Source organism: Eurytemora carolleeae, unplaced genomic scaffold (genome assembly GCF_000591075.1).
Source record: "Eurytemora carolleeae unplaced genomic scaffold, Eaff_2.0 scaffold742, whole genome shotgun sequence".
In the NCBI taxonomy this organism is placed as follows: domain Eukaryota; kingdom Metazoa; phylum Arthropoda; class Copepoda; order Calanoida; family Temoridae; genus Eurytemora; species Eurytemora carolleeae.
This window is the reverse complement of record NW_019396683.1, coordinates 23,731-47,780: the sequence shown is the minus strand read 5'-3', so window position 1 is coordinate 47,780 and position 24,050 is coordinate 23,731. Positions and strand designations below refer to the sequence as shown.

General features: G+C 36.4%; 3 protein-coding genes across 5 annotated transcripts; all 3 read left to right on the top strand.

Moving 5' to 3' along the window:
- The first annotated feature begins 2,336 nt into the window (after window positions 1-2,336).
- Window positions 2,337-4,389, top strand: LOC111707343 (longitudinals lacking protein-like). The gene is made up of 3 exons (XM_023480438.1): window positions 2,337-2,539; window positions 3,504-3,620; window positions 3,899-4,389. Exons 1-3 carry the CDS (start codon window positions 2,366-2,368, stop codon window positions 3,983-3,985), a joined length of 378 nt encoding a protein of 125 aa, XP_023336206.1. The 5' UTR covers window positions 2,337-2,365; the 3' UTR covers window positions 3,986-4,389.
- Window positions 4,390-4,515: 126 nt separating this feature from the next.
- Window positions 4,516-12,535, top strand: LOC111707339 (uncharacterized). Of its 2 annotated transcripts, none has more exons than XM_023480428.1 (11): window positions 4,516-4,660; window positions 4,970-5,064; window positions 5,569-5,641; window positions 6,386-6,508; window positions 7,609-7,952; window positions 8,025-8,822; window positions 8,994-9,075; window positions 9,365-9,443; window positions 9,738-10,042; window positions 10,518-11,942; window positions 12,282-12,535. In XM_023480428.1, the coding sequence occupies exons 1-11, from the start codon at window positions 4,580-4,582 to the stop codon at window positions 12,330-12,332; spliced, it is 3,456 nt and encodes a 1,151-aa protein (XP_023336196.1). In that variant the 5' UTR covers window positions 4,516-4,579; the 3' UTR covers window positions 12,333-12,535. The 2 variants fall into 2 exon arrangements, with proteins under 2 accessions (XP_023336196.1, XP_023336194.1); XM_023480426.1 differs by having other exon boundaries at window positions 12,279-12,535.
- Window positions 12,536-12,641: 106 nt separating this feature from the next.
- LOC111707340 (L-fucose kinase) lies at window positions 12,642-23,907 on the top strand. 2 transcript variants are annotated; one of them, XM_023480429.1, is made up of 7 exons: window positions 12,642-12,964; window positions 18,568-18,688; window positions 19,504-19,616; window positions 19,804-19,914; window positions 20,079-20,226; window positions 20,605-22,948; window positions 23,363-23,907. In XM_023480429.1, exons 1-7 carry the CDS (start codon window positions 12,898-12,900, stop codon window positions 23,477-23,479), a joined length of 3,021 nt encoding a protein of 1,006 aa, XP_023336197.1. In that variant the 5' UTR covers window positions 12,642-12,897; the 3' UTR covers window positions 23,480-23,907. The 2 variants fall into 2 exon arrangements, with proteins under 2 accessions (XP_023336197.1, XP_023336198.1); XM_023480430.1 differs by lacking the exons at window positions 12,642-12,964; window positions 18,568-18,688 and having other exon boundaries at window positions 19,610-19,702.
- The last annotated feature ends 143 nt before the right edge of the window (window positions 23,908-24,050 follow it).

Here is a 24,050-nt window from a genome sequence, read left to right as displayed (position 1 = left end):
AATATTTGAGCCCAAACCGGACACTGTCCTCTGATTTAACATTGACCTTTTCTATCATGAAGACTCGTGATGATGCGTTAAATTCCCCCTACAAATTAATGAAAGAATTTTGATCATTTTAATGTCTTGACTCTGACATAGCTGGGGTGGGAAAAGATTTAACCCCATTTCTAATTTTATTTATCTTCCTGAAATATCTTGATTTTGACTAATTAAATGGTGCCTCACGGTCAATATGATTTTCTTCCATCCTAGAAGACGATTTTTGAAACGACCGCCCCCCTTTTATCAATTTTCAGCGTGAACCTCATGGGAGACACAAGGCCAAAGTTGGGTAGCTTCCAAGAGAACAATTTNTATTTAAAGAGAAATGTCTTACTTTTTAAAATTTAGTTGATAATTTTAACATTTTATTCCCGCCACCGTTTAAAATTAGCAAAATATACAAAATGCAAAAAATTAAAGATTTCCAACTTTAAAATTGAATGCCAACATAAAAAGGCGATTTATTTAATTTAGTATTTTTGAAATTCTTTTTGGCATTGATATATTATTAGAAGTTATAATTATTAAAATGGTTATTGGTCTTATGAGAAATCATCCATAAAATATTCCAAAAATATTAATAAAATTTAATAGAATTATTAAATGCTTTTAATTTTCTGAACTATTAAGTTCTCTGCATGGTTTTCTGGTCTCTGTTTACCCTGGGTAAGTCAGAAAACACAGGGTGGACCCAGTGTTTTCATTTCTTGACACTGGTGTAAATCTACCCAGTGTAAACTGTACGTTGTTGTTGTTTGAACCAGTGTAATTCATGACTATTAAATCCGATCCTAGGTAAACACCAGTGTAAATGACAGTTTACACTGGTGTAAATCCTTTATTAGAACGGCCTATGGAGAGAATAAAATGCCAATTTAAAAGACGATGATAAGAAGAGCCCTAGAATACTTGTAAGGATAATTTTTTTTAAAAAATTTACAATTCAATCACAAAATATGAAATTTATTTTCTTTGTCATTAATTAAATAAAAAAAAAGGGAGAAAAAAGTCTAGGTTAGTATGATGGTTTTAGAAGAAAGTTCAGGGCCCACACCTGTAACGTGCACGAAAGTGCCGCGTTCAAAATACGCAAATCATAAATGGTACAATTTAATCCAAAATCCTATCTACAATTATTTCAAGTATTTTTCCAGATACCAAGCGTTTTATATAGATCTGCTAAAAAAGAAGACATTGTAGTGAAGCTCATAAAATTTTGAATTACAAAAAATCATCAGTTATATTAATTGAACAACTGATAATATGATAACAATCCATTTTAACTCAATTTTCCTACTAGTCAACTCGTAGGGGTCCGTCCGTCCGTTTTGAGGGTCCGTCCTAGCGAACGATTTTTGAACCTAATTGGAATTAATACGATCAAAAGGGAAACCCTCACTCGTATCGGATGATTTCTTCAATTTCACGGTTAATGGTAATTTTTCCTATAGAACGAATTTTGGACCCCCGCCCCCCCCCCTCTTATCATTTTTTACATGGATTGCACATGTAACACATGGACATAATTGGTCATGTGGCCGCAGCGCCCGGCCTTCTACCATGTCCAACCCGCGGCGCTCGGTCCTCTAGCCTGTCCTTGCCGCAGTGCTCGGCCCTATTGCCTGACCTTGACGCAGCGCTCGGCCCTGAAATCGTCTGAACCTAACCTAACCCTTAAAAAAATAAAATAAGAAATAAAAACTATTTTGCTTATAATCAAGAGGTCATGCTTAAAATTGATAGGAGGGTGGGGGTTCCAAAAATAGTTTACCAGGACGGACCCCGTTTTTTTGTAAGTCGTGAACTTTCAGCCTTTAGCCTATAAAAATGCGTCATAACAAGTTTGGGTCCGTCCTAGTATACGATTTTTGGACCCCCCCCCCCCCCCCTCCTATCAATTTTGTACATGAATCTCATATGTAACATATGGATATAATTGGTCTTGTGGCCGCAGCCCAGAGCCCCCTAGCCTGTCCTAGCCTTGGCGCTCGGCCCCCTAGCCAGTCCTAGCCACAGCGCTCCTCTTCTGGCCGTGACGTTCAGCTCAATAGCCTGATAACAACCTATTCTAACCAAACCATATAGTTGAGTAAAATAAACGTTTTTAGTTTGTAATGAAAATGTCATGTACATTGGGTCTGTCCAAGAGAACGATTTTTGGACCCCCCCCCTAAGACACTTCCTGTCGGACCCATGTACAAAATTGATAGGTGGGGGGGCTCCAAAAATCGTTCTCTAGGAAATTTCCACAAGTTTCCTTAGAAGTTCTAACTTTTAACTATATTTTCATATTTCAGAGAGACTCCAATCTCAGATCAATATGGATGATCAGCAACAGTTCTGTCTTCGTTGGAACGATTTCCAGACCAACATGGTCGCTTCGTTCAAACATCTGAGGGACGAAAAGTCCTTCACTGACGTGACGATTGCATGTGACGGTCAAAGCACCAAGGCTCATAAGATGATTCTCTCAGCTTGTAGTCCTTACTTTAAGGTTATAATAATGTTAGACGCATTCTAATTTACATATAGATGGACTTATGGTAATAAAGCATACCTGGGAACTCTCAATATGGATATCAAGATCTCCTTGATCTCGATCTTTTGTTAATCTGCAGATTTATCTAATCTGTATTCAAAATCTGTAATGCAATTATGATACATCTAATTTTGATGCGGATCCGGATCTTGGATCCGCACTGGAAAAATATGGATCCGGATCCAGGTTTTCTCCATAAAATTATTGAATTTTTTAACAAAGCAGATTTTTCAAAAATTTCGTCTTATTTTTTTCGTTTATTTTTGTGCTAACTTTATAAACCATTCAGAAATCAGGAAATTTTTATAATCTTTTTTTTCAATAGTTCAGATTTGGGGTTTGAGAGTAAATTTTTTTGCAGCTTTTTATTGATATTTTCCCCAGAGATCCGTATCCGTAGATCCGCATTTTTTTGCGGGTCCGGATCCAGGAAGCCAAAATCTTGCGGATCCAACGGATCCTAAGAACTGCTGAAGGGATAACCTAAAATCTAAATCCAGCACAGATAATCAAGTTAAGAGTGCACACTGGATAATAGGATAAAGCGATCGCGATTATGAGTATCCTACACCGAAATTCCCAGCGATTCGGTAGATCGGATAAAGCCACTTTTTTATTGAGATTTTATAAAGCTGATACTTTATTCAGTTTTTAGTGTAGCCTCTCACCTCTTGAAGTCTGATCATCTTAAACATTAGACATTACAAAGTATTAATTAATTTCATGTGATCTACATAGATTCAGAGGTCTTATCTTGATTTACAAAGACTGACAGGGGGAAGTAAATGTAAAACTTAGGCCAAAATAAAAGAATTTTAGGGTAAACGTTGGTGTAATTATTCAGAAATTTGTCGTCAATTTTGCGGAATTTTTTTTAAATCATACCTAGCTTTGTGGAATTAACACGGAAATTTTTTAGGCCTTACTGGAAGAGAACCCTGCCAAACATCCTATCATCATCCTTAAAGATGTTCCATTCCTTCATCTTACAGCTATACTGGAGTTCATGTACGCAGGAGAGGTTAATGTCGCTCAGGTATGTACAATGTAACAACTGTACACAGGTAGGGTAATGTACACGCTAGTTGGAACCAAATTGTTTTAAGTCTGTTAATAGGTTATTTATAGATTGTTTATAGCTTTATAGGCTATTTATAGATAAAATTAAACGTAATCAATAATTTGTTTGATTCATGTTTAATATCTTAATTAACTTAACTGGGGTCTTTTTCGCATTACATTTCTTTGAATGTTTTAAAATTTCTTAAAATTTCTGTAGATTTTCGATATAATGTAATAATTTAATGATTCCAGGACCAACTACCTGCCTTCCTCAAGACAGCGGAGAGGTTGAAGGTAAAGGGACTGGCTGAGGCCCCGCAGAACGTGAAGAACGAGTAGTTCGACCCGGATTATCAATCAAGAACGTATGGAGGTCCTCCAGATGTTCGAATCCGAGTTCAACCACTCTGGATTGTTCGAATCTGATCACTTCGGATTGTTTTTAGACTCTGACCACTTCGGATAGATCGAATCCTGATCAGTCCGGATTTTTCGATCCTTTCCACTTTGGATTTTTTCGATCCTGACCACTCCGGATTGTTCGATCTTAACCACTTGGATTTTTCGAATTTTACCTACCGTACATTTTCAGTATTAAAGTGCAATCATTGCTTTTAGACTGCAGTACATACTTGTTGTGACTTGTGTTATTTACATGTACATTGTTTATGTACATGCTGCACGCCTGCTTTACGTAATATTGATCATAAAGCACTCGAAAGAAATGTTCAAACTGACGAAAATATTAGAAATAAATTGACCAAAATTAACAAAAAAAGAAACATTTTTATTTACTCTAAAAAGTCTTCACATTTAAACATGCTATTGATATACTACACTCACTTTTCTAAATACAACATTTGTTCAATCTGACATGAATATATTTATTTTTCAATTTCCAATAAAAATATTTTGTGGTGTGTAGTAGATAGAATGTCTTGTATGGTGTCTTTAAGCTGTCTATTCTGCAAGGAAGAAATAACATATTCATCGCCAGCTGCTATTCGATACGAGGTAAGAAATGGGAAATATATTTTGGTAAAAAGAATCCCCCCCCCCCTCCCTGGTAGAATTTAACCTGAAAGTTTTCTTTTATAAATTGTCAAAACAAATCTCTCCATATTTTTTCGAAATAGAATATATTTCCAAATGTTTACTTTTCCTGCACAAATACATGTTATAGTGGTTAAACATAATGCTTGCTAGAAAAAAATCAGCATAAGTGTAAACGGACACTTTAAAAAACATTTTTATAACGTTCCCGTTTGTTCAATCCCCGTTCTTCTCTAAAAAAAAAAACTTATTTTTTTCTGATTTTTGCAGAATCATCTTGTGAGTGAGCACAGGATCTTAACCTTCCCTTTAGAGAAAATAATTCTTCTCACACTGAAACTACAGAACCAGGAACAGTATAACAGGTTCGTTCAAAATGGGCACCGTGTTGACGTCCGTTTTGAGACATTTTGGGGTTCTGCGACATTTAGGGGTTTTGCGACATTTAGGGGTTTTGAGACATTTAGGGGTTTTGAGACATTTAGGTTTTGCGACATTTAGGGGTTGTGAGACATTTAGGGGTTGTGAGACATTTAGGGGTTTTGTGACATTTAGGGGTATTTTACGTTTAAAGTGCTCAACATAAATGTGAGTTATATATCACATTGCAGAATTGTATTCTCGATAACTTTGCGTTTATAACATTAAGGAATTTTTTTTCTCTGATCAAAGATACTAACCAAAACGATTTTTAAAAACGAAAAACAAATTTTCCAATCGTTTTATAAACTTCGTTTTTAAAACGATTTGCATAGCAATGTACCTGCAGAAAAACAACTTCCTCTGAAATTTTTGTAAACGTATTTTGGAGCTTATCCAACATGGGACACTGTGATATAAAGGTTATACACTATATGTGTCTACTTAAGGTTACGAAGTGATGAAATTAAAGATGTTGAAACACAAACGGAAGATTTATTAATCGCAGATAAATGTTTGCAGGTAAAATTTTATTCTTTAACTTCAGTCTCGATTTGTCAGTCCTCGAACCTAAAAAAAACCTCTACAATATCAAAAATCATATTTTGTTGTTAGCTTGGCATTTTAACTTTTATTCTGTAGGCTGCCTTTATATCAGCCTTATGATAAAGACAAAACTGTGCGAAAAATATTTTATCAAAATGTAAAACAAAAATTTATTAAATAATGATTAGTTTCTCCTCCTAATAAGCTAATTTCCCCAAATGTTTGGATTCAGCCAAAAAAAACATCTTATATTTTCCTGGATAAGTTTTTTCTAGTTATTTAAACAAATTACTTGAATATACGAAAATACAATCCAGCAGATATTCTCTAAATTAATTGACTGCGTGACGCGTTGGCTTATTTAAAACTTTTATTTCATTCTTCTAATTTTGTCTGGGCTAAATATTTTTTAGACAAGCATGAATTTGTTTCTTTATTTCAAGTTTGAATTTAAAACCTACTATTCTTGCAAAGATTGCAATGCCCTATTCACAACGGTGCAAAGCTTTGTTTGAATTTGATATCTATCTTTGTAATTTGGAAAACTGATTATTTTCAATAGTGGGTTCTCTTCAAAAGTAACTTGCGGATTTCTACTACAAGAAATCAAATGGGAATTGTCACAATTAAATACTTTTTAGCCTCGAAAAATGACAATATCTTCCACATTATTGTTCAGATAAAAATTTCAAGTCCTTTTAATAATAATAAATTTATCAGGTGGATGTTGTATATATTCCTCCCTACCCTGAGCCTGACAAGAAACCAATTCATCTTCTCAACCTAGAGTCCTGGGAGGATAAACCAGAACCTCCGCTTCTTAATAAATCAGATTTCTATTCAGTGAGTCAATCTTCTATCTTCTTAAAGGGAGTGTTCGCGAAAAATGAAAGGGGGTATAGGCTTAATGCGATAAAAAGTGCTTATGATCGCTACTAATCTTTTATCTGTTGCGTCTATAAGGAGAAAATTGTTAAAAACGACTAATACCGAAGAACGTAGTGTCCATACAAATTCAGAAAGATGCAACATTCAACTCGGATCGTAAACAATCAATTTAATTCCAAACAAATCATTCAGATATTACAAGAAATAGTCATCGATTATTTTTTGACGCATTCGTAAATAGTTGATATTTCATAATATTTTGTATTTTTCATGACCTGAGAATTACTTTTCGAGGATTTTTAATAATGAAGACGACATTTTCATACTTTCCAGGAATGTTCGAAAATCCAGCGCCAGCGAAAATTATTTAAAAAAAAAAAATCAAAAATATTATGTAATATTAACTATATTCGAATGCGTCGAAAAATAATCGATGACGACTGTTTGTAATATCTGAATGATTTGTTTGGATTAAATTGATTTGTTTACGATCCGAGTTGAATGTCGCATCTTTCTGAATTTGTATGGACACTAAGTTCTTCGGTATTAGTCGTTTTTAACAATTTTTTCTTATGGACGCAACAGATAAAAGTAAGATTAGTAGCGATCAAAAGCGCTTTTTTATCGCATCAAGCCTATACCCCTTTTCATTTTTGCGAACACTCCCTTTAAATCCTTTTTTTTAAGTATGTTTGCCTGGAGTGGCAAAAAAATGTTGAGTTTAGTTCGCTTAATATGGGAGAATAGTATCAAACAGGGATGAAAAAACTTTGTTCATTTGACCCCCTCCCCCCCAGATCAACAAAATTCTTTAAAATATAATCCTCCGAATAATTTACAGTACTGGATTCATACTGGCGCAGATTTGCACTGAACAAAAAAAACATTACGTATAAAAATGCTTGAACTACAAAGATTTCATAATTATTTGTTAGATTAAAAAATTTCCGGAATTTTTTAATTTTTTTCGTGCTGTTCAATTTCACTATATTACCCAGCGAAAGAAAAAATCCAAGTTGTTAATGTTAAATATTCTTGATTTAATTCCAAATAAGTTTCTAGAGCAAGGGAAGAGACTGAGTTCTTATGATGCAGAAGAGAGAAAGATCAGTGTAAACGGTCCGGACCAACCAAGTGTTTGTAAAGAAACCTATGGACGGTTGAGTAGAACCTCTTTCAGTTCCGAGGACTGCCAGTGTATTTCAGATCTAGACAAATCTGAAAACTTCTCTGTTTCAAGTTCTAAAAGATCTCTGAGCTGTACTAGTGAGGACGAGCGGAGCAGCAGTCAAGGACGAAAGAGAAGTCGAGCGGAGAAGATTTGTCCTAAATGTGGATCTGTATTTGATCAGATCTTTGACTTTCAAAGTCATCAAATCCTTTGCTACAATAAACACAGGTTAGAGAACAGTAACAACTGTACTAATTATCAGTAAATAAAACTTAAGGGTTTCTGAAATTATTGTTTTAGATCTTCCAGTAAACCAAGTAAGCCAAGTCAGTCTTACAGTCTTCAAAACACTTCGCTTAATACAAATCCGGGAAATCCTGCTCTTCCTTCAAGTTCGAATAACCTTGATTGTGAACCAAGGTCGGGGAAACCTGTGTCTAAACCAAGTTCTGGGAAACCGAACCAAAACTCGGGAACCTTAAATGTAGAATATTGTCTCGAGGATCTGGGGTCTAAACCAGTATCCAAGCCTATCCCGGATACTTCCACCTACGTTCTAGCTGATCGATGTAAATTCCTGTGTAAACTATGCGGAAATGAATCCAGTAAATGGTATAGAAGCAGTCATCTCCAGGAGAAACATCAAACCACACTAGAAGATTACATCTCTAAGTTCGGAGAAACATCCGATAATAAGATTCATGAATGTTTAGTTTGTGGGAGTAGAATGTATTGGATGAGAGGAACAATCAGACGACACGTCAAGAAAATTCATAACATGCTCATTGAGAACTATGAAGAAAAGTATAAAGAACAGATACTACTTCAGGAAAACGAGGAAGTGCAGGTTTCTTGTGATATTTGTGATAAAACCTATTCTAGTAATTATAATATGAAAAGACACAGAAGAAGAGTTCACAAAAATAAATTAGAAACCAAGAAATTATCTACTCCACAAACGACCCCCGATTTGGAAAATGATGTTGGTGATCAATTATTTCCAGGAAGTTCAGTTTTCAAGAAACACGTGACTGCTTCATGTTCCAATTCAAGTAAAAAAGTAGCAAAAAAGGCATTTCGGTCCGAATGGTACAACAGGTAAGACATGGAGTCTAATTTTCATTAATTGGAAACAACGGTAACATAATTAATAAGTAGATTTTTATTTATAAATTTTTGTTAATTTTTGAACCATTGACAAATTTAAAAATGGCTATTTAAAAAACTGGGATTGGGGGATAAACTAAACTCAACTTGAATCTGTTCCAGGTATGGCTATGAATGCGCAAAGTGCAAAGTGCAGTTCTCCTACAAAGGAAACCTAACTGTTCACATTAAAACTATTCACAAGGTAGGTTAGGAATTCTGGGGTCCAAACATACCCCCACCAGGAGAGAATTTCAAAGATGGGGGGGGGCGTGTAGTGGAAAACCTATCTTCAATTTATTTTCCCCCCCCTTCATTTAATGTGCTTGTTTTTCTTATGAATCATGTTAAACTATTAACAGAAAGTTTTTTTTCCTGCAATCATTCAAGTAAACGAAAGATTATGATTTTTTAAAACAAATAATTATGTTAGTATGATATAAACGTGTTTATTGAATAATTATGTTAGTATGATATAAACGTGTTTATTGCAGATAAGTGTGGATGAATACAATTCTACCTATGGAGAAATGAAGTCCACACACATTTTCATTTGTAAAATCTGTAGCGAAGGAACGGAATAAATTGTGCAAATGCATCAACTTCCCCCCCCCCTTAAAAAAAACGTCACACTTCAGTGCGTCCTTATCATTGGCAACCTTAACAATATTTTGAATATCTGTTGCCTTTTTATCTTATCTGTTGGTAATCCTTTCATCCTTTCCTTGTCACAAAAGGACACTGGGATTAAACCCCCAAATGAATAACTCGATAAAAAATACTTAAGATTGGCAAGTTACTTGAAGTAGAGTCCCTTATTTATAGTTGATGATGCAAATTGCGCAATTTTGACCGCGTATACTCTAGGCATGAGCTGGAGTACTGAACATATAAAAGCACACCTGGACACAAGACACTGTCTCTCTCTGGACAACTACAAGGACATCTACGTAGACACCTCGGACCCGGAACCAGCCTCGGAAAAGGACTACCAAGCCTTAGAGGTTATCACAAAGGAAGCAAGGATCTCTGAAGTAGGTGTGTCTATCCCAGAAATGGTTGATTTGGTCACAAATACTGTTGTAAATAACGCAACAGCTCTCTCTCCGATCAGGCCTGTTTCAGTCTCCATTCCTAGGATGGATAAATCAATTGTAGACCAGCATTTAGAGGTAGAGTTCGAATTTAATTGTACAAGAAGCCGATCATTGTCCTTTTATCTTTGCAACCTGATGTTTAGGAACTTTCTATGTAAACTATAACATCTGATTGACCTAATATTCGAAGCTTAAATGATATCTAGTATGAACCTCATCAGGTCTATAACATAGGGGAATTTCAAATGGAAGTTTGAGCAGAGTTCGGTTCCTTAAAATGTTTTCGACACTTTCGATTAGAAAAAACTACAATTTCTTCACAATTTTGTGAAATATATAAAAACTAGAAGACATATTAAAGGCTTAAATAGGAAAAAATCTCAAATCTATGCTGAAATTTGAGATTTGTACCCTTTAACCCTTCTGATAAAGTTCAAAGTGAAAAACGTGGATATCTTATTTGTTCTGGAAAGCCCTTCAGGGTACCGTGGTCAATCTGTAAAAAGGCACTTGAACTTACGTCTACACTATATTACCTTTTTATGTTCAGGATACGAATACTTCGAAGGATTACTCTAATCTCTCTAAGCAAGATCTAGGAAAATGCCTCAACACCGCCATAGAGAACTGGTTTTCCACCCCCGAACCAAACCCAAGTCGTGAGAACTACGAGGAGCAGGCGGAGCTAAATCGACCATTCCGATGTCCAACCTGTTTATTCCGTGGTTCGGAGAGAGAAGATCTTAAACTTCATATACAAGATCTACACTCAAGGCTTCCTGATGGAGCTTCATGTTGTGGAGCCAAGTTTTTCACAAGGTGGAACATGTTCCTTCATCTTAACTCAACCCATTCAGAGAAGTCGAGTCTATTCTCTCATAACTCATTCTCAACCGAGGAAATTCCATTGCTCCGGGGTTGTGTTAAACCTAAACCCGTCCTTGCTTCCAACCCTAACTTTTATACCAACGAAGAAGCTCTCCGACCAAGTGTGATGCGAAGTCTGGTAAACGGAAGCAACCTAAAGATAAACTTGATTAACCCCGTTTGTACTGAAAACATCAATAGAACGAACCGCATCCCGGACACTGATAACGGGACGATTTATCATAAACCTGAACGAAATTCTCATGTAGATAACAACGATTACAAATCTGATGATATTGAAGATCTTCTTGAGGGAGATTTGAGTGATTCCGACAATATTTTTGAAAGTCAGATATTTTCAACTTCGTCTCCATCTTTGTACGATAGCTACACCGAGGATGTGGCCTATGAGGATAATGACGTGGGCGATCTGGCCAGTCCTCATCAGATCTGGGCCAACGGTTCTACATACGAGTGCAAGGCCTGCGACACCTTCTGTATCCGAGACCAGAAGGAGTTTATAAAACATATCAAGGAGCGACACGGCTTAGCTGGTATAAAAGTATACAGAGCTGAGTTTGGCGATCCTTTGTCCGATCTCCGAACGATTGAGTGTAAGATCTGCGGAGGTCGAATTATTCACGAGTTCTCCAAGATACATTCTCATCTTTACAAGCACCATAAGAAAATGTCCGTCCAGGATTACTATGAGAACCATGTTCTGTATTCAGGAAGGAACGAGAAGGTGAACGGGAAGGATGTTCCGTCTCTAGATCTAGAATCCAATTTCGAGGAAGCTGAAGAGACGGTTAGTGATTACAAAACCTGGAGTAACAAGTGCAGAATGGATTGTAAACACCAAGGTTGCAACTTTACAACCAATCAACATCAAGTTTTCCGTTTACATGTACTCTCCGCACATTGTCAGCTGTTTGAAGAGTACAGTGAAAAGTACAACCTGAGTCCTCCGTGTGGTTGGAGTATTCTGGTTTATATCAAGTGCCAGCTATGTAGTTCCAAGGTTCCGAATAGCCAGGAGATCCTGGACTCCCATATGGTGGAGAGACATGGATTATCTGGGTTGGATTACTTTAATTCATACATTCAGGTGAGACACTGCTCGGCGCTCACATTCATCCTCAAACCAAAAAAATGGGGTTAAATGGACTGTCAGCGTAATTTCAAGTCAACCTCTATTGAAACTTGACAACGTCGAGAATCGGGCATTTCCATGTAGGGACACTTAAAATTACGCTTACAGTCCAGTTAAGTTAATTCTTCTCTTTTTTTCAGGTTTACTGTGTTGTAAAAAAATTATACAACGGTCCAAGACTTGTGGAATATTACATTGTTCTTTCCTATTTGAATTAATCTCTTAAAAATTAAGTTTTTGTTTAAAAAAAAAAATAATGTTTTTGTTATCACTGTTGATGTTTTTTTTCAGAAGGCTGGCATGGAGGTGGTCGATGATCAACTCTCAGACGAAATCATTGATTAAAACTCAAGAAATTTTTACTGTAATCCTTAACTAAACTTTTTTTAATTTCGAGAAATCAAGCATATTAAAACTGCTCAATTAATCGTCTAAATCTCAAGAGCAAAGACTGTATTAAGGGATATTATTTATTGTCAAAAACCTTTTGTGATATTCATGTTTGTTTAGCCCCCTCCCTTAAAAATAAATAGGGGCTTCCTTCAGGGGAAAAAATTATGAATCTTCAGAAATTATGAATCTTCAAAAAATTGCAACTTTTTGAATCTTTTCCGAATGTTAATTTTGGATTCTCAAATATTTAAATTGTCTTAATTTTTAGTCTTCTCACATTTGTAATGAGTTAGATGCTAATATTTTGTTCATTTTGTAAATTATATTTTTATAATTAAAATGTTAATAATATTAAATTTTTCAGAAATAAAAGATAAAATGAAAATCAGACATTTGTCGAAAATTTGATAAATTTCAGGTGAAATGAACTAAGTGATTTTGTATCCTGAAGCAGCTAAACCCCAGGTTAAAGGGATTCCTGTAAAGTTTAAAGGGATTGTATCTCTGAAATTTAGAAATGTGGAACAGTGTAGTGGTAACCTGTCCACATCAACATTGGTGTACACCACTAGAGAATATATTCAGTAAGTTAGCAGGGTGGAGGGACTGAGTTTTTAATTCCTAAAATCTTAGAAAGTTATTAAAATAAATTTGCAACCATTGGCTTAAATAAGGGGTGTTATTAGGGAGTTACTTCCCCCCCCCCCTCCCCCTAGAATCTTGAGGACATGAATTAATAATAAAAAGAATTACTTAATTAACTTTAACAAGGTAACAGATAAAGTTTAACCAAAAATCAAGTTTTTAATCTCTCTTTTAATAAAGGTAAATGAACATTTTTCGAAATGTCTTCTTTAAACAATTAACATATATACTTATATATAATATATGCTCAATGATTGAAATAAATCCAATTGTTTTACAGAATAAATGTACTCAATTTAATAAGTGAATATAGCATAAAGGTGTCCACTAGAGACTTTCCTAATAACACTCTTACTCACCAGTTTTAAATTTACGCTGGTTGATTGGATTTTGACTTAAAACAAATTGCATGAGAAACACTAGCTAGCTCTAAAAGCAGTCTCTTTGCATGTATACAAATATTTTTTCCAGTATTATGCCCTTAAATATGAATTATAATTGGCACAGTAGTTTTTGATTTAGAACCTACCAAAAAGCATTTTCAACCACCCCTCTCTCATGTCCCTAATCTTCTCTATGATGAATATATACTTTGCTTGTCTGTTTGTTTGTATCCAATGAACGTCAAAACAACTGAACCGATCGGGCCCAAATTTTTGTGGGACCTCACGTGACCCAGGGAAGCAGTGGCGGCCATAAGGGGGGTTATTGGGGTTATTTACCCCCCCCCCCAGAATCCTGGGGGTAAATACCCCTCCCTAGAATGCTAGTAACAGTTCCAGTTGCCTTGACCTCCCCTACAGAATCCTTATGTCCGCCCCTGCAGGGAAGGTTTATTTATTATTGAATTTTCAAAAACTTGCTTGTAACAAAACTCGATTTTTGATAATTTTTAAAATCCACTAAATTTATCATAAAATCCGCGAATTTTTTGTTTTACAATGTATTCAAAAAAAATGTTAAAAATTTAAATAGAAGATTGGCGCGAAGCGCCTTAAAAGATAAAATATACGAATCACAACCCTTCAAAGTATTGTCCGATCAATCATGAATTAGATATATAATAATTTATAATTTTGAAAAATATGGAATCATCACAATTTAAGACTTTTAAACCTAGAAAAACGACAACATCTTCCACATCATTGATAAGATAAAGGTTTTAAGGTTACTGTCGCTTTGTCTGTACTATGCAGAGAGGTTCTTTTTAAGATTTTTTGGAATAGTTAGGTTTAGGATTATATTCATTAATCCGTGGGTTCGATCAAAGAGTCTTGTGTGTTGTGAATCTCGGGATAAAGCTTTATTCTCCATCTTATGCGGATTTATGGATAAAGGAATTGAGTCTTTGTAACAAACTCTGATTTTCTAATATCAATATTTTTTCAAACTTAGATTTTTTCATCTAACAGAATTTGAAATATCTAAGGTCTAGGGCATTGGATTACAAAGATATAGAGATTTGAAAATCATAGTTTGTGATAAAGACTCAATTCCTTTGATTCCTGATTGAAATCCCGTAATGGCCATACCCTGCAGGGATAACTAAAATGAAGGGATTAAGTATTGGATCAAAACATTGATAAAGTTCTCACATTGAATATTGAGATTAAGCGTTCAAGATTAAGGATTCTCACATAAAAGTTCCCAGCCCCAGATCAGATATCTCTCAGATAAAAACTTATTAGTATTGATGTTGTTGTTGTAGCTTCATCCTGGGTCAGGATCTTCGAGTTCTTCCAGTCCAAGGAAATTATAGGCTTCTATAGGCATAGGCTGGTAGTGGGAAGGCTGGTTTGATTTGCATGGCAATTAAAAAGGTGGTTTGTATCATGAGGAGTGGTTTCACATTTGGGGCATTTATTTTCAATTTTATCATCTAATCGGTTGAGGTAGGAATTAAGAAGTCTTGAGAAGCCACTCCTGAGTTGGGAGAGTCTTGATCTGGCGATTCTTGTGAGTTTAATTTCATCAGGATTGATTGGAGGAGGGGGGTTATAATCTTGGCCGAGAACGCGATTTTCAGAATATTGTTGAATGGTTTTCCTTACTGTTTCTGTGTGTATGTCTTTGAGGACTCTTTTATAATCTTGTTTGGTTGGCTCTTGTTCTCTGAATCTGTGTGTAACCTCTTCTGTGTAGATGTTCATGGATTTTTGTAGTTTCATTTGACGAGGGGGTTGAGGTCTGTTTAGGTGTTTATTACCAGGGTGATCAGGTAGGTGGGTTGATGCGAGGTATTGTTTAATTATCATTTTGCTGTGTATTTCTAGAGGGAGCACCTTGGTTTCAATGTGTAGGTGGTCTATATTCGTCATGAGTAGAGAACCAGTGGCAATTCTCAAGGCTGAGTTTTGGACTGTCTGAAGATCAGACCACTTTGATTTGCTTATAGCTGGAGCCCATACTGAAGCAGCATATTCCAGGACGCTCCACGTTTCCTTGCTTTGGCCCCATGTGGATCCTGCCAGTGATTTTAATATGTTTATTTTCTTACTTGCTTTTGAGGCTGTTAGTTTGGCGTGCTGGTTGAAGGTGTGCATGGTGTCAAAAGTTACTCCAAGGAGTCTGGGATGTTTTTCTAGAGGAACGAGTAGGTTTTTGATTTTGATCTGGGGATGGATTTTGGCTTCATGGGAGTCTGGAGTTAAGAGAGTGACGGTCGATTTTTCTGGAGAGAGTAATAGTTCTCTTTCTTCCAGAAAGTCTGTTACTTTATTGACATAGTTGCTGATGCTAATTGACATGGAGGTGATGGATTTCCCTGATGAGTAGATGGATATGTCATCAGCATATTGAATTACTTTAATACCTGGAGGGGGGGAAGGCAGATCTTTGAGATAGAAATTGAAGAGGATCGGTGAGATTACCGCTCCTTGAGGAACGCCTGTTCTGACGTTCCTTGATTTTGACTGTTTATTCCTGAAATTAACCTTGGATTGTCTGCCTCTCAGGTAGCAGCTTAACCAGCGTTTAACAAAAGGGGGGAGAGTAGACTTGTTCAGGTCATTGAGGAGTTTGTCATGGGATACCATGTCGAAGGCTTTAGTTAGGTCAATTTGAAGGAGGACAGTTCTGTCAGCAGGTTTTTTCTGATTAAAACCTCTGGTGATGTCTTGATTTAGGTCATTGAGGGCAGAACTTGTAGAGTGGTTTTTCCTGAAACCATGTGGGAAGTTCGGGATAGGAAGGTGTTCTGTGAGTTCAGGTAGGATTAGTCTTTCTAAGATTTTAGCTGCCGGGCATAGAAGTGAAACAGGTCTATAGGATTTGGACTCAGCAGGATCTTTTCCTGGTTAAAGGAGAGGGATGATGATCGAGTTTTTCCATATTTGAGGGATTTTACTGTGCTGAAGTGAGAGGTTGAAAATGTTAGTTAGGTATTCAAGTCCTAGTGGTCCAAGGTGTTTAAGATGAAGGTTGGATATTCCGTCAGGTCCTATTGCTTTGGAGGATTTGGCTTGTTTTATTGCTTCACTTGTATCAGATGCTGTGATTATTGTAGCTCCTGATGTAGTGTTCCTTTGTGATTCTTTGAAGATGGTTCTAGTAAGTTTGAAGCTGGTGTGCCTTGAGACAGATGTGTATTGTTTGTTGAAGTTATTTGCAATATTTGATGCAGTGGACAGGTATTTTCCTTTGAATCTGATTCCTTGGTTCTGTTTGCTTTGTGGTTGTCCATTAAGGCGTTTAAGTAGGTTGAAAAGTTTGGAAGGGTCTGTTTTCCTATCTATGTTTCCTACTTCTTCTCTCCATTTTTCTTGTTTATGTTTGTTTATTAGTTTGTTTATCTCATAGTTGAGTTCTGGAATCTGTGGAGATTGTGGGTTTGTTTTCCTTAGTTCATCTCTCTGAAGTATCTTGTTCTTGACTGTGGTTGGGACTTCTGGGAATATTTCTTTGATTCGTCCTTGAGGTATTGTGTTTCTGGATACTCTGTTAATGACTTCTCTAAAATCTTGTTCAGCTCTGTAGACATCTGTGGGTGGGTTGAGTTTAGAAATCTCCTCTTCTGAGGTTAGGGTGAAGTTCACCCAGTCAGCTTTTTTGAAATTTATGTAAGTTTTGTTCTCACTCATTATGAGTTTGAGTGTCGTTGTACAAGTTATAACAATGGGTAGATGGTCAGATCCTAAGCTTGGAGATGTTGTCCAGTTACAGTATGGGAGTAGAGGGGGGCCTGCAAGTGATATATCAGGAGAGGTTGGTTGTGAGTTTCTGGAGGTTCTGGTAGGCATGTCCAAGTTCAGGACACCGAAGGAGCTGGCACCAATTTCATCAGAGACCAGGGTACCTCTGGAGTCTTGGATGGGGGAGAACCATAGTGGGTCATGGGCATTAAAATCACCCATAATTATTGTACTATTGTCTAAAAAGCATGGCTAGATTTGGTGAAAACCCGATATCACAGCTGCTGGCAGGGGTAATATATATATTTACAATTTTTATATTGTCGACCTTTATGGCGAGGTATTCTGTAAATTTGTCAAGTTGGACATCTGGAAGGGGTTCAAAGGGAATAGTTTCGTGAACCAGGAAGGCTATTCCTCCACCAGTATCTCGTTCTCTGTCTTTTCTTATCAGTGTATAATTAGGAAAGTTTGGAGGCTTTGATTTGTTGGTGAGTTTGGTTTCTTGGATTGCTGCTATTTTTATGTCGTTTTCCTTTAGCCATAGGTTTCTGACAAGGAACCAAGAGATCTTTCATTAGTATTGATTTATATTAATTGCGGTACATTATTGATTTTTTTTTCAGGATATTAATAACACTTTTTTGTGGTCACCCTTTACTTTTCTTGTTTGCTGTGTCCGAATTTAATGAATTTAATCTGCGTCTCAAATCCCTCCAAAACCGGTTTTATTTGAGTGCAGGCTTAAAAATTAAATACAATTTTAAGTGGAACCAACCATGTTTGAGCCGCGGCTCAAATTCTTTAAATTCGGCCTCAGATTGATTAAAATAACAATTGCATTAATTTTTAGAGAGGGGGATAGCATATACTGCTCAACTTAAACGATCACTTCCCCCCCCCCTTGGATAAAAATTAAAATTAACATTTGTATTTTGAATCCTTGAGTTTTGTACACTATGTATTTATAAGTAAAGTTTGCAGATTACTTTTCAGGAATTATAATCATAGTGCAGACTTCAAATTCTTTTTTCTGATGTAACTTAATAAGTTGATGAAGGTTTAAGGAACAAAATTAATTTTGAGAACAAATAAGCTTATCAATTTGTCAAGACAGATTGGAAGAAAAAAATTTAATTTTGAAATTAAATGTTTGTACACAGAACTCAGAGAATTTGCTTTTAACAAATCTGTTGTATATTCTTTCTATGTTTATTCAAAACAGTGAAATAACGTAGACGTAGTTGAACCACTTTTCTTGCAAGTTAAAGTTGAAGAGAAGTGGTTCAGATCAACTACTTCTCGATATTAAGTATTCCAAGTAAGTAAACAATATACATTTATTTACATTTTTAATATTAGATTTTTTATCTAAATATCAAGCCAGAAAATAATTTTTTTGATCTCTTTAGAGGATCTGAAGACGGATTTGCTGTTGGTAGTCCCTGATCCTGATCATGAGGGGGCTGGTGTAGGTAGTGGTGGAGCTACCCTCAACGCACTCCTTGTAGTCGTAGAACATCTTTCTGCTAGGTAGTGTGACATTTTTAGATAATCCTATATGATGATGAAAATAAAGTTCAAATAAACAACAAATAACTTTGAATTTGTTTCATCAAATAACCAGAAATAACCAATAATAATCTCTTTGTTGCCTTAACTTACTTAACTTACGTCTTAACTTCCACGAAGCATTTGGAACCATTGTTGCTAAACAGATGTTTAGGCCTTTTCAGGCTGTATAGACACACCCGGCCTTCTACGCATGATAGGCATTCTTATAATTTTCCAACCCTATATAAACATTGTATTTTTCATTATACTTTATTCTGTGACTTTTGGATAAGTAAGTAAAGTTTTTTCATAGAGTCTATGAGTAGTAAAAAAGATATTAGAAATATTTGAAAATAAATACTTAGATAGAGGTCTGAATAAACTGAACTAAAGAAATTATAAAACTAAAAGTTCTGATCTAATACTTTAAAAAGTTAATATTTCTAGAATCTTTTTTAGACTCGTATTTTATATATTAGCGCAGTAGTTCATTCAGTTGGTTCGTTTTTTGCCTTTAATTTTTCAGGGTCCACAGTTCAGCAAACTATAAACAGGCAATTGTTTCTTCTCAACATCCGTCTTTCTCACACTTTTTTGACCCTGTCAGAAAATGTAGGAAAAAACGAATTTTTTACGTTTGATTAAAATCAACTTAACTGAAGACAGTTTCGAAATCTTGAAAGTTCATTAAAGCTTTTTTAAGACGAACCAAAATTTCAGAAAATGTGTTTAAGCTTTTAACAGAACTGGTTTTTAAGTATAAGTTTTAAAAGTTGAACCTTGAATATTTTCAGGAAAGGGTTTACTACACTTGATTCCGACCTGCTCAGTGATTCCAAGATACTAATCCTTCATGTTGGTCCTTCCCTTCTCCCTCTTCCCTCTGCTCTCCTATACACGGATACAGGTATTAATCCTTCTCCCTCTACTCTCTACTATACATAGATACAATCCTTCTCCCTCTTCCCTCTGCTCTCCTATACACGGATACAGGTATTAATCCTTCTCCCTCTACTCTCTACTATAAATAGATACAATCATTCTCTCTCTACCCTCTGTTCTCTTTAAACTTTTTTAATTGTTTGCTTGATTAGGATCGAATGGACTGCCTAGAACGAATATTGAACGAATTCTCTCTCTAGTAGAAGATTTGGAAGTACCCGGAGAAGGAGTTATGGTTGCAGGGACAGATATTTTTCTTCAAGGTAAACACAGTGTAGACTATGCCTCCCTTCTTAAGAAATTCCTGGACATATCCCCCTCCCCCCCCCCCTAAGACTATTTTTTATTGTTCCATTCACGAAAATGATTTTCTCATTTTTATGAAAATAACATTGTATTTAGATTTTAGATCAATATTTTATTTTAGGGGAGTTAAATGTTTCGAAAGGAATTGATTACTCCGGAGATATCTCCTTGTTTTCCGTCCCGTCTTCCCTCCACTACGCGACCCAGCACGGAGTTGCAGTCTCCGGATCAAACTCAGTTCTGCAAAATATTCTGTATCAACCTGATAAGTAAGTTCTAATGGTCTTATCTTCATTACAAGTATTTATATACCTTGTCTTTTTATTGGATTGTATATAGTCAGCCCGTTTTGTGGTATTTCTGACCTAGAAAAAATGTCAATTTTTAGTTTTTTTTCTTGAAAATCCATCAATAATAAGCAGAAAAAAGTGCGAAATGTTTATTTTTATAAACTGAAAAGAAAAAAAAACACCTTTTATCATATTTATTTACACTGTCGATGTAAATTTCCTCTATAAAATTTCGCCCGTGGCACAAATGTTTAAGGAAAGCCCCATCCCCCACAACCCCCCTTCTACACATTGTACTTTTTTCCTATTACAGAAATTAAATTTGTTTGACAAGTTTTCATGTTGATAATTTTTTAGGAATGAGATTGAGAAATTTTGTCAAGACGGAATGGTTAACATCTTAAGTGGTCTTCTTTGGTTCTCTCCCAAGGTTGCTGAGACGTTGGTTAAACTTCACTGCCTGACCCCCCTGGATGGATGTACATATATGGGTGCAGATAGCGGGGAAACTTCTCTAAAAATATCCTTGTACTATGATATTCTTACCGCCTGCTGTACACAGGTTTCCTTTGCGGATTTTCTCATCGGAAATTGCGGGAAAACTTTGTTCCGTGGCCGCCACTCCTCCCCAGCCATGGTGGCGGCTCGGAAACATGTTTGGGCAGAGATGAGAGAGTTTCGGATTGTGGAAAATGTTCTCAAGGGACTGGAGCATAAATATCTTCCTCCTTGGGAAAGTTTGGACGAATCAGAACTGATTATTCAGTGTAAATTAATTCATCCATACACATTTGGAAATACAAGTTTGGTTTTCAGATTAGGAGATTCTATAATCTTTGATTCTTCCATCAAGGATACATCCTGCAAACTTGTGATGGGATACACTGCCAATTTGAAGGAAGAGAGCAGTGTAATGTTGAATATTTGCAAAGATCCTGTGAATATTATTTACAATGTCTCTGGAACCCTGGTTTCTGTTATCTTCTCATTGACGGATAAATTTTTTGAGCCATGTAATGGTCATGGAGGTCAGCTGTTCGGGATACCATGGACTGATGCTTTAAACCAGCTTAATCTAACCCCAGAGCAAGTTTGGAATAATATTTCGGATAATTTTCGGACAATGTATACTGCTAAGCTTTATAGGGTTAACGGGGAACTCCAGAGTCTGGAGTTTATCACTTCTAACCATGATATAGGAGTTTCTTTGGCAACCAGGTCATCACTGCACCAGGAGATGGTTTGTAGGAGTTTAGAGGAGACTGGAGAACTTATCAACCCTACCAAGTATACTGATATCTTTAATCTTGCCGTGAAAGATGGTTGGAGCACTGTTTTGCTCCAGGTCTTAGATAAGATGGCACTTGCGGATTCAGCAACCAAGGACCTGGCAGAGCGAACAAGTAGGCTTGCCTTTATCTTGGCTATGACTGCCGATTTACTTGGATGCATGGCAAAGGGCGAAGGGGGGTTACGAAGCGGTCCAGCAAATAATAAGGATTTTTCTCATGGGTTTAGTTTGATGGAGAAAGGAGAATATGTAGATGGATTGATTGCTTTAACCAAGGCTAGATCTTTATGGTTGGATAGACCAGTAAGGATGGTTCGTGCTGCTCGTCATTACGAGGGCGTGGTTCAACTTCTTATCAGGAGAACAGTCATGTCTGCAGAATCCCAGATCATGGTTGATCTTAGTGCTGCAGAGGCTAGGCCGGACATGGAGAAGGAGATTAAGATTCAATGTCCTGCCAGGTTAGATCTCTCCGGAGGATGGACGGATACGCCACCAATATGCTACGAACTTGGAGGTAAGGTTGTGGATCTAGCAATAACCCTAAATGGGAAGAAGCCTATTGGTTGCCTTGTGCGGAGAATACCTGAACTACAGATAGAAATAGTCCTGGATGAAGGAGAGGTTGTGTTCATCAGATCACACTCCGATCTGGAGAATCATTGTAACCCAACCGCAAAGGGAGCCCTGGTCAAATGTTGTCTGATTTCAGCAAAACTTTTAAGTTTGGAAAGCAATGATTCAGTTCAAGTTCAGTTGAAGAATATTCTTGGCTCAGGATTAAGACTGAAACTGTGGTCTGAACTCCCCCAAGGGAGTGGTTTGGGAACATCTAGTATACTTGCTGGAGCTGTGGTAGCAGGATGTTGGACTGCAGTAGGTTGCAGGTTCTCTACTCGTGATGTTGTTCATGCTGTGCTTGTTGTTGAACAGCTGTTGACAACAGGAGGGGGATGGCAGGATCAGGTTGGAGGATTACATCCAGGCTTCAATCTAGGGACAACACCACAGGATCATAATGTTTCAGTAAGTGTCCAACCCTTTAAACCTTCTCCAGGATTTATCACTGCCCTGGAGAAGCGTCTCCTTGTCCTGTATACCGGGAAACCCCGCCTGGCAAAGAACCTGCTTCAGAACGTGATCAGAAACTGGTACAGTCGGGAACCAACGATCTATCAATGCTTTCAGGAAAATTACCGCCTGGCGGGAACCTGTTGGGAGGCGGTAACACAGGAAAATATTAACTGCCTCGGAGATTGTTTGACTGAATATTGGCGGATTAAGCGAACCCTGGCACCTGGAGCTGAACCGGAGCTTGTCAAGAATATCTTCACGGCATTGGAACCCTACTCGGTTGGAGGAACACTTGCTGGAGCAGGTGGAGGAGGGTTTCTCACAGCTATTCTTAAGGTTAGTTTAGTTTATTCTACTCATCAAAATATTTGGTAAATCTAAGAAGACAAAGTTATACACTAAAAAGAGTTTTAAAGCATTGATTTTTATTTTTCAGTAATTCCTCCACGTTTTCATTTTTGAACATATTTCTTTTTTAAGTCAATTATCAATAAATAAAAGTTTATTTTTTGAGCATTCTTTTGCTTGTCTCGAAAAGGATTCCGCGGGGCTCGGGCAGGATTCTGCTTACTACCTGGGTTCGAACTGGATATTGCTGGGCTCATGGCCGCATAGCCCCCCTCCCTCCCTCATTCTGCTGTTACATTTTTCTTGGATGTTTGCTTAGACATGTTATAAACATGTATCTACTTCTGGTTCTAGCAAATCTTTTTAGGTTTCTTTCCTTTTTTCTATCTTAATTTATCCCAGGAAGATGTGGAGAGAGATGTTGTGGTTGCTGCTATACTTGATCTTCCGGGGAGCAGCAAGATTCAATTCTTTACTCCAGCAGTAGATTTATCAGGGATGACTATAAAGTACATCTAGAACAGCCATTTTAGCGAGTTCAGCTAGTACATATAGTACGGATAGTACAGCTAGTACATCTTGTATACATCTAGTATGTACATTGTACATCTAGTAAAATCTAGTCCGGGTAGAGCAGAAAATTTACACGTTTTATGAGTTATTGTTTGTTTTTATTTTATTAGCATTTTTTACTTTTTATACAAGATTTATAATATTTGGTAGTTTTTGACACTTGCATTACGCACATGATATTTGCCTTTTTTGTTATTATATTATATATTTAACTGTTCTGTATATTCATACACAATTTTATGTTTTCATATGCATTTATATATGTATATGCAGATGATATTTTGTTGGGAATACTTTAGTGTGATAAAATATTGTGATATGTGTAACTAACAGAGATAAAATTGCATTTATATTTGATTTTGTTTTTACAGAAATATGGCGTTAAAAGAAAAATTTGAATTGAAATGGGATAATTTCCATCAGACAATTTCATCTTCACTACAGGTTTTTTTATAATTTTTTACTCATTGAAATAATTATGATAACGATCAACTATCATTCCGTATATATATATATA

Bases quoted from the DNA above. Each gene is read 5' to 3' on its own strand.
- LOC111707343 (XM_023480438.1), top strand. From the start codon at position 2,366: ATGGATGATCAGCAACAGTTCTGTCTTCGTTGGAACGATTTCCAGACC. The intron at 2,540-3,503 runs GTTATAATAATG...GAAATTTTTTAG, and splicing joins CTTGTAGTCCTTACTTTAAG to GCCTTACTGGAAGAGAACCC. The intron at 3,621-3,898 runs GTATGTACAATG...TAATGATTCCAG, and splicing joins GAGAGGTTAATGTCGCTCAG to GACCAACTACCTGCCTTCCT.
- LOC111707339 (XM_023480426.1), top strand. From the start codon at position 4,580: ATGTCTTGTATGGTGTCTTTAAGCTGTCTATTCTGCAAGGAAGAAATA. The intron at 5,065-5,568 runs GTTCGTTCAAAA...TGTCTACTTAAG, and splicing joins AACCAGGAACAGTATAACAG to GTTACGAAGTGATGAAATTA. The intron at 9,076-9,364 runs GTAGGTTAGGAA...TGTTTATTGCAG, and splicing joins ACATTAAAACTATTCACAAG to ATAAGTGTGGATGAATACAA.
- LOC111707340 (XM_023480429.1), top strand. From the start codon at position 12,898: ATGTGGAACAGTGTAGTGGTAACCTGTCCACATCAACATTGGTGTACA. The intron at 19,915-20,078 runs GTAAACACAGTG...ATTTTATTTTAG, and splicing joins GACAGATATTTTTCTTCAAG to GGGAGTTAAATGTTTCGAAA. The intron at 20,227-20,604 runs GTAAGTTCTAAT...ATAATTTTTTAG, and splicing joins ATTCTGTATCAACCTGATAA to GAATGAGATTGAGAAATTTT.